The sequence below is a fragment of the Melopsittacus undulatus genome, chromosome 1, assembly GCF_012275295.1.
Source record: "Melopsittacus undulatus isolate bMelUnd1 chromosome 1, bMelUnd1.mat.Z, whole genome shotgun sequence".
Lineage (NCBI taxonomy): Eukaryota > Metazoa > Chordata > Aves > Psittaciformes > Psittaculidae > Melopsittacus > Melopsittacus undulatus.
In genome coordinates, this window is record NC_047527.1 from 146,156,173 (window position 1) to 146,173,042 (window position 16,870).

General features: G+C 43.8%; 1 protein-coding gene across 2 annotated transcripts in view; it reads right to left on the reverse strand.

The window, feature by feature from the left end:
* Nucleotides 1-16,870, reverse strand: part of EGFR (epidermal growth factor receptor) — a 157,810-nt gene that overhangs the window by 22,895 nt on the left and 118,045 nt on the right. For both annotated transcript variants that reach the window (XM_034069806.1, XM_034069801.1), the window contains exons 7-17: nucleotides 16,475-16,616; nucleotides 15,522-15,638; nucleotides 14,860-14,986; nucleotides 14,687-14,760; nucleotides 13,416-13,506; nucleotides 12,122-12,321; nucleotides 10,366-10,498; nucleotides 8,855-8,954; nucleotides 6,820-6,977; nucleotides 1,370-1,405; nucleotides 786-927 (exon numbers count right to left, since the gene is read on the reverse strand). In XM_034069806.1, coding sequence (XP_033925697.1) covers nucleotides 786-927; nucleotides 1,370-1,405; nucleotides 6,820-6,977; nucleotides 8,855-8,954; nucleotides 10,366-10,498; nucleotides 12,122-12,321; nucleotides 13,416-13,506; nucleotides 14,687-14,760; nucleotides 14,860-14,986; nucleotides 15,522-15,638; nucleotides 16,475-16,616 — 1,320 coding nt within the window. The remainder of the gene's footprint in view (nucleotides 1-785; nucleotides 928-1,369; nucleotides 1,406-6,819; nucleotides 6,978-8,854; nucleotides 8,955-10,365; nucleotides 10,499-12,121; nucleotides 12,322-13,415; nucleotides 13,507-14,686; nucleotides 14,761-14,859; nucleotides 14,987-15,521; nucleotides 15,639-16,474; nucleotides 16,617-16,870) is intronic.

A 16,870-nucleotide genomic window follows, 5' to 3' on the forward strand; every position in this document is an offset into this window, starting at 1 on the left:
GTGAGCACAGAAAGGAGCTGCAACTGGGCTTTTAGCAGGGTGCTAAATACAATTTGCTATTGATTTACTAGGAGTGAACTAGAAAAAGAAGGCAGCTAATTATAAGAGTGGCTTTAATCCAGGATAATGAATTTTGCTGGTTTATATGTCAGGTACCCAGAGGGTGATGCTGTAACACACACAAAACCATGCAGAAAACAAAAAGCAGTGTAGGAGCCTTGTTTGTGCCCAACAGCATGAACCATCCACTTTGATGGCTCTGTGGGATTTTCGTGCTAAAAGCAAACCCAAGACAAGACACAAACACTTCCTCAATTCCTTTCCCTCCTCTTCTTTCTCTCCCTTAATGAAGAAATGAGACATACATCTCATCAAGGGGGTAGAATTCTCAAAAGCACCCAAGCTGCCACAGCACCCTCAAGGATTGTCTGGAGGTAGAAACTATTCAAGGCAAGGTGCTATGGATCAGCAAACACACTGCACCTCACCCTGAAGGTGTAGGTTTTTCCAGGTAGACAATCTCAATGATTTTCCTTGGGATTTAGACATCTAAACCTCCTAAAGCTTTTAAAAGTTATATCCCAAAGGATAAGACTTCAGATTAAGTGAGGTGTTAGATGCCCATCGCCTCTTTCCTGAGGCAGACACCGTGTTCACCAGCCCAAGGGCTTGTTGAGTTACAAGGCAGATGTATGGTGCTTTAGCCCTCAGTATGAGCAGGCTGGCACCCATTAGAGCAGGTAAACCAGCCGGTGTTGCCACTGTGCCATGCCGGCAGCACTCACCTCCCTCTCCTGCAGCAGCCGGCGCAGGGTCCTCTTTCTGACGATGTGGCGTCTCCGCAAGTAAAGGCCGATGCCCAAGCCAACCACCACCAAGCACAGGAGCCCTCCAACAACACCCGCTGCGATAGATGGGATTTTGGAGCTGCAGGACAGAAGGGAATGCAGGAAGACAAAATAATGCTTAGGTGTAAGATTAAAAACCCCCTAGGTTTTGATTAAACACACACTCCGCACATCTGCTTAACCCTGTTTGAGATGAATCCCCTGTAATAACCATATCAATCCTAAATGTCTCTCTGCCATTAGCCTTTAATCCTTTCTTTTTCTAGCTCCTCCTTTTCTTCTCCAGTAAGATCCCAGGTCTCACCTTGACAAACAAGCTAAGCAGAACGAGGTTTTGGAGTCTTGTGCCAGCAGGAATATTTCTCAGTTCTTTAAATCATTTTTCTCTGCTCTAATCTGTCGCTTCCCTGTACAGAGCTGAAGACTTAACTTTAGTCCCAGCCTTGCAGTGTCCAGCATGGAAATGTAAACACGCATGCATTCTTTCCCCTGTCGTTAATTGTAGCAGATTAAATACTCACCCATTTGGACAGCCTTCAAGACCTGGCCCTTTGCACCTGTAAAAACAAATGAACATCACAAATGTATTAGCTCAGGCATACATAATTCTAGAATTCCAACTGAGGAAAGTGCTACTGATTGAAAAGTTTGTGTTTCAGAGCAGTCCAAGAATTAACACTGGAATTTATAACAGTTGCACACTCTATTAAACATCAGTCAATGGCCCTGCTCCAAAACCTTTTATCTAGAGGCATAGTTATAGCTTCATACTCAGTTTAAAGAATATTTTAAACCAACTTTATATCATGTGGCAGAATGATATTCTACCACATGAATGTCACGTGGGGGCTGTCACAGATACACAAATTCATGGGCTCCCTGCTGCACATGGACATCTGTGTTAGCGCAGAAGCTTAGGGTTGACCATGGAGGAGGACAGAAGTAGCCTCCCCCCTACACAAACGCAGAAAGCCTCATGGAAACGTGTCACTGCAGACCCTTCTACATGATCCTTGTTTCTTGATAAGTGAAAGATTCCAGTTTCCAGACTTTCTATTGCAATGGAGAACTTGGGCAGGGGGTACACAGTCCCATCAGAAAACAGGATTTGACAGCACTCCCTTCAGCTACAGTTTGTTGGTATGTGTCCATGATAATTCTATTTCAGTGTCTAAGATCTGATGCTGATAAACAGGAACTAGAGTTATCTGGACAGCCAGAAACTCTACCAACAAGACATTCACCCTCCGTTTGAGTTTAAAATGAAATTAATTTTGGCAGCCCAAATGCAGAAAACAATACAGATGAAAACACAGTGACTGCATTCACTTGATGGTCTAATGGGTGTGAAAGGCACCATGCATTCCTTAAATACTGCTGGGCTACAAGATGTATGCTCTTCTTGGGAACTGTGGTCTCTGTGGTATCTACTGAGCAAGAACAGCATTACAGAGAGAGTTACATCACCTCTGAAATGCAGAACACAGCAAGAAGAAAAGTCCAGTTCGTGGTGTCCGCTCCCTGCACTGACTTATAGAAAATGGGCCACCCAAAACCAGCTCCAGGAGGTCAAAGAGAGGGTAAGGAGTAAACCTGTGCCAGGAAAGTTGCCCTGCATTCCCTTTTGCTGAGAGGAAGAACCAGCAGGTTTCCAGAATGGCAGGTAGAGGCAGAGATCTTATAACTTGTTCTAGGTCTAGGGAAGAGGTGAAGCAGCTACTTATTTTATTATGTTTTTGTTTGTTTCTTTTTGTTACTCTGATCTTCCCTCATGTATTTGCCTTGTTTCTGGGCCAACGCAATGCTCCAAACCGAGCATCTGGAAGCTCTTGTGAGTTCACTGGGCTCCCATGCAAGAATGTGCATCCTGGTGTCCTGGACATGCTGGAAGTGCTGTACATACTGGTTCCCGGATCCCAGGTGCCCAGCTTTGTTAGTGTTCCCCCTCTGCCTGCAGCTTGGGTTGTTTGCTCAGTTGTGTAACTAAGCACGTGCTTGGAGAGGCTGCACATGCAGCGCAGAACCACCAGCTTGCTTACGGTCACAGGAGATGTATCTCGCTCTACACCGGACTTCTCTATTTAGATGCTCAACAGAAAACTGATCCAGGACCCAAGATCTCATCCCATTCATTCCCTATCACCCAGGTATGAATTTCTACATGCTAAGGCAATAACGTATGAACAGCTTGCACATAAGGATGTTAAATTTAAAAGACCTCACTTTATTCCAGAATGTGACTGGTCCCTCAAATTCTCTTTTCCTAAAAGTTCTGGTTTGCCATGCTCCTTTACAATGGCAAGTCCTCCATGTGCTTCCTTACAGTAAAAAAAATGGCTTGAGGAGATAGTATCTACAGTCTGAGGAATGACCAACAATTATTTCCCTACACCAGAAAGCAGAAGCAGGAGAAGTGTAGATTTTCATCTGTCCCCTTCTCTTTATAAATTATTTTCCACACAAACCCATCAATATCAAGTCTAGTGGGATAAAGTAAAAAGGTGCTTGGGAAGAAAATGACAGATCAGCTTGTGCTTTTCAAGTCCCATGTGATTTTCTGATTCATTTCACAAGTCTAAGAAGAAACAAAGCCTATGAAAAATACCCATCCAGGACTAAACACAACCATCTTTCTTACTGTGGAATTTTATGATGACATCCAACATAAGTAACTCAGGTTTTATGGAATCTAAACAATCACTTTTTCCATTCCTGAACCATTTTTCTTTTGCTTACAGAAACCAAAATGAGAAATGTGACCTTGTGTTATAAACTGCCTCAAGACCGTACGGATATATCAGATGGAACCTAGCAGTGGTTGTAGTCTCTAAAATATTTGTCTGCTTAGTGGAAAATTAGTGCTGTGTACAGTCCTGGAAAAATATTGCATCCTGAACTGAGCATTTCATCTATCTATGTAAATATTACTTGTCCCAGTACAGACATAGCTATTTATTTCCCAAACCCATCAAAATTTTAACAACTTTCTCCTCAACCCATAGTTCCTAATTTGATGTAAGCCATGTTGCTATGATTTATGGCCTCTCAGAGAGGGCTATAACAGCCTAAGTTACTCCGCAGTCATAAAAGAAATTGAAAGTCATTGGGCTTTTTAAAGCCTTGCAAGAACCTTTCTCTGCCCTTTCTTTCTCATTAACCTCCAGAATGTGACAAAGGCTGTGTCACATTTGTGCTGTGCTGCAGCAACCTTCCCTCTCATCCCCCTACTTTCTCACACCCCCTCCTAAAATCCCCTGGCATCTAACATGAAGACTGGTGAGGCACCTGGTGTTGGTAGTGACTGCAGAGGCTGGATGCATCAGCCAATGCTGTTAACTACAGTGGTGGTTTCTCTCCTCCTTGCTCTTCAACCCTGGTGGCTGTGGCTGAATTGAATTCCTGTACACTGGGAGAGTGGCAAAGGAAAACCAAATCCTTCAGCACCGAGCAGATTAATTAAGCTGGTGTGTGTGTCATTAGTTGCTTGAGTTACAAACTGAACAATTCCCAGGCTTTGGGAATGTTGCTCTCTTTATCGGAGCATATTTTCTTAGCTGTAATAGGGGCAGAGCAAAAGGAAGCTTGTACAAAATCCCCAAGATATGACAGGAGAAATGGGAGAGAAGGGATCTTTTGGGCTGAGCAGGAGAAAGCTTCCTCCATTCTGTTTTTTAACAAAGGCTGAGAAAATGACTCAGCAAAGAAGATGAGACTAGATGGGGTTCTTCACAGTGATACAAAAAGAGAAGCATTATCACTCAGCACACCTAAGTAAAGAAAACAAAGTTCAAGACAAAGCTCAGCTGGGAAGAGCTGTCCTCTTTACTTTCAGCTTCTTCAAATAAGGAAAGTAAGAGCCAGATCCTGGAAACCCTCACTTGCATGACTCCTGAAGCCAGCACACTTCATCATGCTGATAAGATTTTGTGGGCTCTAGCCACGAAGTCGGACAGGGGCAGAAGAAGGTTGCTGTTTTCTGGTCATGCAGAAATCGCTGAGAGTGTGGTTTCTAAGGATGTGAAAACTTTGTGAGACAGATGTTTTCCACCCACTGCTGATCACATCCCATTCCCGCAGCACAAGGGAAAGGCGTGAAGAGAAGTAAGCGGCATTACTGATTGATTGCCTTCAAGGGGACAATGCTGTGCCAGACTGCACATTCCCACATTACATCTCTGACACTGGCTTCCTACCCATCAATGCCACTGGCCTCACATGTTCTCTCTGTAAAGCAAATATAGTAACATAACCTTCTTCTAGTTCTCCTGAGCCCTTCAGGGTTACAGTCTATTTCTTCTGCCACATTTGGGCAGCAACTCGAATAGGACCATTGAGCATGTCCACAGTATAACTGCAGCAAACAGCCCAGTTCTGTCATGCATTCATACTACTTTTTATGTTCTGCCTTAATAACAGGGCCAAATATGCTGAGCCATATGTTGGGTACCCCTAATTTAAAATACATCTCTTTACCCCCATCTCACAACAGATTCCTGTGGTACTCCCATCCTCTGCTAAAGCCAAGCAGGAACTGACTTTTCTGATGAAGTCTGCTCTGGGACTTGCTTGTGCACAAAGAGCCACCACATGGCTCCCCACTACATGAATGTCTGGCAGATTATGTTCTCCAAGTTTGCATTCATTTGAGTCTAGTGTTTGATCTCACTACTGAGGCTGCACAGTGGAAAGCCTTGTTCAGATGTGGTTACCCATTATGCTGTATTTTGATGTGGCCACTTAGAAGAAGGATATTGGATCACTGTGGCCAGTTTGTATCAGTAGGCACTATTGAGGTCATTAATACAGAGTAAAGTTATTAAGATCCTGTTTCAACTGAAATCATTTGTTCTCAGGTGTGTGATGGGAAGCCTGATAAGCCTTGCCTGCTACTGTAACAGAAAAGAAGGGGCACTGCTGTAAATCATAGCAAACCCATGTGGCTGTTAAAGCTACCATCTGAAAAACAGACCACTAGGAAAGGGTGATACTTTTTTGGCTTAAGCCTTCATCTCATTTTCTCTGTGACAGCAGGGGCCTGGGCACTCTGCTTTTTGATGACCTGGCAATTGAATTAACTAATGTACAATGGGATCATGGCTCCTCTGAATATGTTATAACTTCTCTCTTGCAACAAGTCTTACAGGTATACTACAGGAGGATCTGGGATCAGACAGACCTGCAGGGTACAGGGAAAGGGCCTGTAAAGGAAAAGACACCAAATGTGGGTGTTCTTTTCCTTTGAAAGCATCACAGTCCAACAACTAATTCTCAGTCCTTAAAACCTTTTATTGAACATCCCATGTCCTTTGCAGGTTGGAAACCAGGAGAGGAGATAGTTTTTACTTACTGTCATGTAGATTAAATACATGTTAAACTTGCAGCTTGTTACAGGTGGCAGTTTAAGCATGCCCCCAAATGAGGACAAAAATGGTTTATACAGATTTGGTTTACTGTGATGCCCATTAACAAAGTGACATTCAGGAGGCAAGCAAGGCTATAACTCAGACCAAGAGCTAGCATCTGGGCAGATGGATAAATAGAAAACCACTGTGGTACCCCACTGGGATTTCCCTCTTAAAAAATGAAAGGTGCAGAGAAAAATGGTCCCCAGGAGCTCAGCATCCACCAGATGTCACTGATGATCCTCCCAAAACCAGAGGACCCAGCACCAAGCCAGGTGGGAAAAGAACCAAAAAAGGCATCACTGGTGAGGAGCTCCATAAATTCCAGGGAATTTCCTATTTAAATCAACAAACAAACATGTTTCAAACCCCTAAACCCCTTTGTTTCTTTTTTGCCTTCTGTGTAAAGAAGAAGTGTCACTGAACTCAGCCTATTTACAGTCTGCTGTGCTTTGCTTACATTACCTATGTACTGACCTTTCTTCTTCTCAGTTGTTTGAAATGGAAACATAAGGAAGAACAAGAGCTCAGTTCAAGCTATTCCCCTATTTATTCCATCTTTTACTCACCCTCGGGTGCAGTTTGGATGGCAGAGCTGGCAAACAGCATTCCCATCAGCGTATTTCCAGACAAGGGTGTCATTCTCACCCAGAACTCCCGCTGGGCAGGATTTCACGCAGTGGGGGCCATCTATAAAATGGGCACACTTCATGCAATTGTCAGGGCCCTGCAAAGAGAAACAGCTTGTTTGTAATGCCCTTACACCAGCCTATTGAGGAGGAAATTCACAAGATAAATCTAAATGGTTTTCACTGCTGGAAGTTTTCAGCATCATCTGGTTTTATTACCTTGCTACCTGATATTCTTGCAAGTATTAAGCCTGATGTTTAATATTTTCTCAACTTTCAGCTGCTTTTTTTTCCCCTGCCTTCTGCCTGGTTGGAAAGCTTGCATTTTGCATTCAAAATGGGGAATAATTTAGTAACATCTTGATAAAGGGTAAGCTGAAAAGCAGAGGGCCTGGCTGAGCCTGTTGCAATCTACCATCACACAATGTAGAATGATGGACATGGACCTGCTGACACCTCCCTGAAGTACTGGCCTCAAATCAATATTTTCTTGGTTTCTCAGCATGGGTTCTTTCACTTGTTAGGGAGAAGCAAGTGATAATGGAGGCAATGCAAGGAGTCTGTAAGTTGGTTTTTTTACTTTGAAAAGCACTTAGTTTGTATTTCAAGGCATTGCCTTTAGCTATTTTTAGCTGAAATGTTTTTATTTAGACTATAATAGCACCAGGAATACATTAAGTATTTTATAGCAGAGGAACCAGCAATTCTGGGTCAAAGTCTACGATGGAGAAAACCAGACCTGACCCACAGTGCCAGTTTCAGTGGGACTACAGTATGACAGGCTATAGGAAGATTATTTTAACTACTGTAAAATCTAAGGGCCACTGTAATAGACTGATTTCTATGGGCTGGGCAAATATGGAACAAGGGGTCTGGCACTGCCTGCAGGAGTTTCTAATGTTAATAATATCCTTGAGGCCATGGTACTCTAAGCTAGAAAGAAAGATGGAAATGCTTCACATTACTGAGCAGTGACTCTTGAGACTCATGATGGGCAAGGAATGAACACTCAATGGCTGCAGGGAATAGCAAGAAGTGTTTAAGGAGCTGGGTTACGTAGCACAGAGAAGGATCTGTGATGGAAGCATGAGATTTGGTTTCAATTACCCCCAAAAAAAGAGAATTAGAGCTTCACAACTGAGATATTAGTTTGACCTGATTAAAAGGAAATCATTTGGTACCATTGCCAAACTGGACATTTCATTACACAAAATAGTGTTCTCAAAATTAAAGAACAACAAAATTGAGGAAGACTAGATGACCAGCGGGACTGCATTGCATTCACTTCTGTAAGAGGAGCTTGAATGAACTGGAATATTTAAACAAGTTTGAATTTGGAATATATAAACAAGCTTGAAAATCGAATTGTTTTGATTGCCTTTCTTTGAATATGATTTACACCTGCAAATACTTTGCAGTATTTACTGCAGTTTCCTAGAGGTAGGAACATGGTTAGAGAAGGGAACATGGTTTTAAGTAAAAACTGCTTCCTGCATAATTTTTAGTAAGCATTTGGTCTTGATGACAATTTTAGCATGGCTTTTCAAAAAGGCAAAAAGCTACCGGTTTTATCCATTACTTTAAACAGGTATTTTTCCTTTTCAATAAGGGAACTTAGTTTGTTCACACCAATTTGGCACTTCATTAGCTTCATGCTCCTGAAATACTTGCCAAGTTACCATATCACCACACACATAAGTAAGCCTCTTTTTATCCTCTCTCTCTGTAAAAGGCACAAAACAGAAAGGCCCAACAACACCTGAGACTTTGTAGGATGTGTATGATGGATGACAAGAAAGAAAAGGTTCCCTTTCCAGTTTCTGCAACCCTTCCCCATAATCTTGACTTCCAACCCCTTTTATCTCTACTCCATCTTGAAGAAGTGAAAATGAGACCTCAGGATCATCTCAACACAGGAAATACATATTAATACATGGTCTGAGGTGCAGGTTTGCTAAGCTGAATCTGCTCTTACAGGTCCAGTGCAGGTTGCGTTGTACATGGTGGAGTTCTGCACCAGGCACTCAGGGTGGCACGGGAGGCACTTGGAATCCCTTTCAAACTCTCTTGGCTCCCTGGAAAACAAGAAAGGAGGAAATCAATAATAAAACCCCAGGCTGATTATGGAGTGATAAACTGTCCTCATCTCCCCTTTTCCTGATTTTTCCAGCTTGAATAGATTGGGATGATGGTGCTGGGACAGGAGGAGGTACAGGGAGACCCTCCTGGCTACACCTGTAGCACTTGCTTAGTTCAACTTCAGGGAGGTAAAGGAAATTTGGTTGATGGTGAAACACGCAGCACTCCAGATCGCACACTCCAAATCAGTTTACTTTCCATTTCAAGCTAACAACACAGAATATTCACAACGATTTCCAAAGGCTTTTAACTGGTAGTGATGCAAAGACATCAGCAAAAACAGTTCAAGTGATTCCGAGGCTCCAAATAATAATTAGGGAAGTTAAACAGCAAAGCACTGATAATTAAATTCATGCCCTCACTACAACACACAATGAATCATTAAAATATGAAAGTTGGGAACAGATGGTTTCAATAGCAATAAAGCTGTTCCACTTGAAGTAATGGTGTTATTAATTAAACTAAATCTACCCATCATTTGACACAAAAAAATGCCCAGATCTGCCCTTCAGGTCATAATAGCTGCTGGCGGGAATTGGCTTACCAAAAAGACAGCTGCTGAAGTGCAAGCTGCTAGAGAAATACAATCACTAGGGGCACCAGCTCCCTGTCAAGTACCTGCTTAATACTCATGGCTTTGGGAAGCCAAACTTGGAAAGGTTCATTAAAAATATCCCTGTAATCTTCAGTGCTCGATGTGCCTTTCCTGCCTACATCACCTGTTGAACTGCCTGGAAACCCCAGCCGCAGCCCTGACACACAGGCAGGGATGTGTTTTCCTCTGCCTGAGTGAGGCGGAGCAGTAATTTTGCCTGAAACTGCTGCTCTCAGTGTTTTTGCAGATGAAAGTTCATCCTCCCTTGACTGTAACTTTGCAAACTATGGGGGCAAGCTGCTCATCTGAGCAAATATGAGTCTCTTTGCAATAAGGAAGCCTACCACATAGTGAAGCCCTGGCTCTGGGGGCAACTGCGCTCGTGGTGACACCAAATGTCTCTGGCTCTCACTTGATGTGCTAGACATGACAGGTATAGCTTGGATTTTCACTGGGGCTTTAAGGTCCATTATAGAATCATAGAATAGTTAGGGTTGGAAGGAAATGCAAGGCTTAGCCTCCCTGGGCCTCCAGACAGTCTCCTCATGGCTTAAGGGGATATTTTCTTGGCAAGAGCAAAATCCTAAGCAATGTTGCCTGGGGAAGAAGAGGTACCTCAGGTCCTGTGCTAATACAGAATCTCTGGAAAGCTGGTGAAATCCCATGCAACCAGGGACCCTATCTTTTTAATTTCTTTCTAATTACAGCACGTTTTAAACACTAAAACCCCCGAATCATTTCAGCCACCTTACCCTTGCAGGATGTTGCACTGTTTCACACACTCCTTTTGGCGATCGAAAAACCTGCAGGAGAAGCAGTGGAAGGGCCCTGGGCCCCAGCAGCCCACATCTGAGCACAGGGGGTCACAAACGTGCCTGGCAGCAGCTGGGAGAGAAAGAGACAAGAAAAGCCATGAGGAGGAGAAGGAGAGATGGCAAACAAATTACTGCCAGTGACTCCATCCTGACCAGTTTCTCCAGTCTGTTCCAAAGCAGACATGAATGGTCCTGGCAGTGTGGAAAAGGAGTAATCATAATTCTCTTAATTTCCAGAGCCTGAAATTAAGAGTGATTTCTGGCCTTTCAAAATCAGAATAAACTCTTCTGTGACAGCTTGACAGCTGTACAATAAAGCTAAACCAGTGCCAGACTATTGTGGTTTAATCCCAGCAGGCAACTAAGGACCCTCCACCCACTTGCTCACTCACAACCCCAAGTGTGATGGGGAAGAGAACTGGAAAAAAGGTAAAATCCATGGACTGCAGTAAGAACAGTTTAATAAAAATATAATAATAATAATATTAATAATAATAATAATAATAATATAGCAGTAGTAATTGCAATGAAAAGGGAGACAATAGACAGACAGAAATAAACCCCAAGACAGACAAGTGATGCACAATACGATGGCTCACCACCTGCTGACCCAGCTCATCCCTGAGCAGCAATTGGAGCCTCCTGGCAAGCTCCCCCCAGTTTCTGCACTGAGCATGACCTGCTCTGGTATGAAATATCCCTTTGGCTACTTCAGGTCAGCTCTCCTGGCTGTGCTTCCTCCTGGCTTCTTGTGCAACTCCTCACTGTCACAGCATGGGAAACTGAAGAGTCCTTGACTTAGCAAGCACTACAGAGCACCAACTAAAACATCAGTGTGTTATCAGCACTGTTCTCAGACTCATCCAAAACACAGCACTGAACCAGCTACTGGGAAGAAAGTTAACTCTATCCCAGCCAAAATCAGGGCACAGGCTGAGAGAGTCTGGGTTGTTCTGCCTGGAGAAGAGAAGGCTCTGAGGAGACATTATGGCAGCCTTCTGCAATACCTAAAGTGGGCTTATAACAACTCTTCACAAGGCCTGTAGTGACAGGACAAGGGGCAACAGTTTTAAACTCTAAAAGGGTATATTTAGATTGGGTATAAGGAAGAAATAGTTACAATGGGTGGTGACACTGGCACAGGTGCCCAGAGAAGCTGTGGCTGCCCCATCCCTTGCAGTGTTCAAGGTCAGGTTGGATGGGGCTTGAAGCAACCTGCTCTAGTGGAAGGTGCCCCTGTTCGTGGCAGGAGATTGGAACTGGATGAGCTTTAAGGTCCGTTCCCTAAACCATTCTAGGATTCTCTAATCAATTTTCAAAGTACAATAAATTCATATTCTGCAAAGAGAAGGAATTAGATTTTGGTGCAGGGACCACTGCAGTCACAAAGTCTGCACAACAGCTTCAACTGGTCAAAAAAGTCCAATGTTTGGAGTTAACTTCTGTGTCCTTCAACCTATGTGGCTTCACTATGACCACAGTGGTGAGGAAGCTCCTTCACATCTGCTGGCCATGATGAAGTCCACATCCTTGGTGGGAAACAAAATCCCACTTTTCCCACACCATCTTCATTAAAGCAGTATCACTGATGAATTTTGCATCCAGGGGCACAAAGATAAAAAAGCCTTGCTCAAATTAGTCTTGCATTTCAGCACAAGCTTCCATAGGGAGCAGGAAGGCAGTGCTGACTTACCACACTCATTTTTATTTCTGTTCTGTATAATCTTTGTTTTCTGGCTTGGAGTTGCAAACAGTCTTTGCCAGTCCATGGTGTCAGCATAGCAGAGGTTCTTGTTCTTCATAATGGCAACATCTCCATCACTGATTTCCTTGAGGGAGCGCAGCCCTAAGGACTGTATTTTCAAGTTAACAACAGCAAGGGAATATTGGCCACTAAAATGGAGAGGGACAAAAAGAAAACACATGGAAGAAAGAGTAAGCAGGGTATTATTCAGCACTTTTTCTTTTGATTTTCAAATACATGTTGCTGTAAACTGAATTTTGTCCAAGCAAGATGCTGCTCAGTCCTCTATACTGGTACATGACATTCCTCTTGTAAAACAACTGCAATACTTATATCTGGTTTTGCATGGGCTTTTAAAGCTAAAATTGGCAGGACACTCATGCTCTGTCAAGTAAATTATGTGCAACAGTGGTAGTAGATAGAGCAGCTCTTAATTTTGTGCTGGTCCATCAAGCCATCCTTCTTCCTGGGGTAAATCCAGGAAGGTGCTGGAGGCACTGCCAGTGTTCATACCATCTGGCAGACATAGTCTGGCCCCAAGCACTTAGGTACCTCACATCCCAAAGCACTTCTGATAGTAACATGCCCAGACTGCAAAGGGCATTCTCTGTTCTACTTGTGCTTCCAGGCTGATGGCAGAGAACCTCCTCCTGAGAGGCAGGCTCAGGACAGCCCCTCACATGCAGCACAGAGCTGAGAGTTTCACTCCCCAGGACACACTATCTACTGCTACAAAGACAGTACTATACTCCTTGACAGGTTTATCTTACTTTGCATCAGCCTGGAGAAGAGAAGGCTCCAGAGAGACCTTAGAGCAGCTCCCAGTGCCTGAAGGGGCTACAAGAAACCTGAAGAGGGAAGTTTTACAAGGGCCCATAGTGACAGGACAAGGGGAATGGCTTTAACCTGACAGAGGGGAGACTGAGATGAGACATTAGAAGAAATTCTTCCCTGTGAGGGTGCTGAGGCACTGGCACAGGGTGCCCAGAGAAGCTGTGGCTGCCCCATCCCTGGCAGTGTTCAAGGCCAGGATGAATGGGGCTTGGAGCAACCTGGTCTAGTGGAAGGTGTCCCTGCCTGTGGCAGGGGTTGGAACTGGATGAGCTTTAAGTTCTCTTTCCACCTCAGACCATGATGGTTCGATGAAGAGACCTGAGTCCTCACACTGTTCTATACCTTGGTGTGCTCAGATAAGCGCAGCTTGAGTGTCTTTTACCATTGCTCTGACACACAATTTACTTACTGTTGCTTGGTTCTGCCTCGTATAATCTCCAGATTTTCAAAAGCATAAAGATCAGTAGCATTATCAGGCCAGGCCTGAATCAACAAAAATCCTGAAAAGAAGAAAAGAAGATACAGAAGTAGTAATAATAATAATAATAATAATAAAAGCAAACTGTGATCAGTATTGACAGCAGGGCTTCCTCTCCCTGCACCGGGAGAAGGTGCTTGTGCTTTCCCTATGCTTATCTGAGAATCTCCAAGTAAAACATGACATTTTAGGGAACAGGGAGATATTTTTAGACCTCACTTTATAAACAGTTTACTACTTATCCCACCATGAGGACTTAGTAAAAGATAATTGTGCTGGTGAGCCACATATCCTTGCCACACTAAGCTGCCAATGATAACAACTCCTTCCAGTGATACCCTGGCTGAGAGGCTGCTGGTTCTGGTGCTGTGGGCGAAAGGTACCATTCCCTCCTATAGTGAGATACCCTCAGGGAACAGGTAAACTGAAGAGAAAGCAGGAACAGAGCAGAACAGAGAGCACTCAGAGTGGATTAGCTAAAGCAAACATGTTTCCCTGCTCAGTAGGGAGGGGGAGAACCTGGGAGATTGTAGGCTGTTGTATGAAGCTCTGGGATTAGTCACTGCTACCCTGGAGGGAACCAGACAGGTAAGAAAGAAAGAACTGGGAAACTGGAGTCACATCTGTGGACTCAGCTCTAATGTTATACTCATTTTATAATGAGCTGGGCAAAATTGGTTTTAATTGATCCTTGGCACAAGACGGTGGCCGAGCAATCTGATGGCCACTTTGTGCTCGTGGAGACACATTCACCCCAAGGAAGAACTCTTCAGGCTGGAGAGGGTGTCTCTGTGAGGATGGTGCAAGTCACTAAGCGTGCTTCCCTAAGGAGCTGCTGAAAGGTTTTCCATAAATAGAAACACATTTGGCTGTGTTCAGACAGAGTGGCACGCCTCTGCATCACCACATTCTTCTTGGGTGGCTGAGGATCTCCTCTGCTTTTACTGTTTGCTAGGGACTGACAGTTCAGCAGAAGGAACGGTCTGGCCCAACCACACACCTTGGATGGGAGACCCGTATGGGTTTCCATGGGTGTAATGCTGGCAAGGTGCTGCTGAGCACCTCTGTGAAGAGTGAGCCCTGGTAGCTCAGAGACAGAAACCGTTCGTTTGCATTTCTCTTCACATGCTTAAACCACTTCCCTCCTTTCCTTTTGTGGTTTTGGCTGAGAGCATCTCAGCTCAAATGGGGTTATTGCTAACCTGTGATTTCTTTGACTGTTTTGAAGACATCCAGCTTCTTGGGGTCCAAGGGCAGGGTCTTTGTGAAGGCATCACTGAAACAAACAGAACAAGGAATTGGGAAAAGAACGGCTCAACTTGAATTTCTCCCTAGCCCTTCTCCTCCAGTGCTAAACAACCAGCAGGCAACTCACCCTAGAAATGCAACTGGGAGGATGCTTACATCCCCATTGATCTTGGTACAGTTTTTGAAGGAGTCGATGTTTGTGGCATTTATGGAGAGGATCCCTTTAAGTTCACCTATTCCAATGCCGTTGCACACTGTTAAAAGAGAGATACAAAAGTTAGTGGGGAGAAGAGTAAAGCTCATTCACTTGGAAGGGAACAGACATGGAGATGCCATTAGTCCAGAAAGCACTCCCATACTTTCAAACCTAGCATTGTAAGACGAGTTTCATTGATCTTTTGCCTACTTTTGCTTCTCATAAAGCATCACAGGGTGCAAGCTTCCTGCTTGCCCAGCTGTGCAGCTCTGCTTTGAGCATCTCTACTAATGCCCTTCTCTCTGTCCCATTTTGATTGTATTCCTATTTGATAAAATACTAGGAAGAACAAACGAAGGAGAAGGCTTATGTGAAGATACACATACCGCTCAGTTTAGCCACTGCACTTGTGGTGTATCCCAGCTGGAAAGCATGCTCCACAGCCATGTTTCTTAATCAAACCACTTGTCAAATCTTGAAACTATCACTGGATATTTATATTGAATTTGCACTTAAGGTCAGAACTACATGTACTTTTTCTAACAAGTTATCTATCATCTCAAAGCCTTACTGGCTTATTCCTTGACTGTTACCTTTGCTGCATAGCCCATCACACTTTTTACACTTCCGAACACCATTTTCTTCCACTTCATACGTATCGGTATTACAGGAGCGAACGCAGGAGCCGTGGTCTGTCACCACATAGTTGTCTGGAAAAAACAAGGATGAGAAGGTCGTTGAAATACAAGAGGCTGCACAGGCACTTCAATACTAGGAAAAAGAAAAGGGGGGAGGAGTTGAACTTTTGGCCTACTTAAAGTACAGGCATCAGTTCTGAATTCTCACAAACATCCTTTGAAGGCAGATGGGGATACAGTGCTATCACTGCTTTACAGAGAGGGGAACAGTCACAGAAGGATAAAACAACACTGCCAGGTCAGGTCAGGCTGGGCAGCGATGCCATTATCAGAATCAGTATAGGGCACTTTTGATCTCTCACCTTCGCTCACTCTTCCCAGGCTAAGGGCCTGTCAGGGCAATGTTCAGTCTCAGTTCTGTATGCTAAATCCTCTCCTACACTTACATCTTTATGCATTAAAAAACATGGACATGGAACAGTGTGAAAGAAAAAGCAAGCACCTGTATAGGAAGCCATGATCAGTGGCCTTGAGAAAGAGTGTTTAAACCAAAGACTTTATACTAGTCCTAATTAAGAAGAGCTGATACTGCTTTGGCAATCCACAGAAATGATCCCATATGGCTGTTGCTTTGATGATTCTCATTAAATGTTTTTATCCCAATCACGAGAAAAATCCTCACAAGGCAAAATTCCATGGTTAAAAATCAGGGAAGGTGATGGATGCAGACAGTTTGAAGAGGCTATTTACCAGCTATTGTGTCATTTTTGTCACCTGTTCCTGCTGCCCACAGAAGCAGGGGAGAACAAGAAGATCCTCCCGGCCACCACACAGAGGGAAGACACAGGTCCCTTCACATCTCCCTAACTCCCCAACTCCTTTGTGGCTGCAATCTGATATAAACTTACGTGGACATTCCCGCACACAAGTGGCTCCAAAGCTGTATTTTCCATCAGGGTTGACATCCATCTGGTAAGTGGTGGGGTTATACAGGACCAATGGGGGACATGTATCCTTGCATGTAGCATCATCCCGAAACTTGCGACATGCCTGTCATTGAACAACACCTCCCATTAAACAGCTTTCTCCTTAAAAAGTGACAATGGTTTTACATCAGCTTTTTCAAAGCATTTGGATGTGCTCATCTCTTTCCTGCTTAGGAAATCCCAAGCAGCTACAAGGATGGCTCGTTATGCTTGAAGGGGAAAGGTTGCTTCAGGTCAGGCAATTGAGTTTAATATTTGGGGGGAGAAAAAAGGAAGGAGAATATGAGGTTTTCTTGTTCTGAACAAGAAACCTTGGCA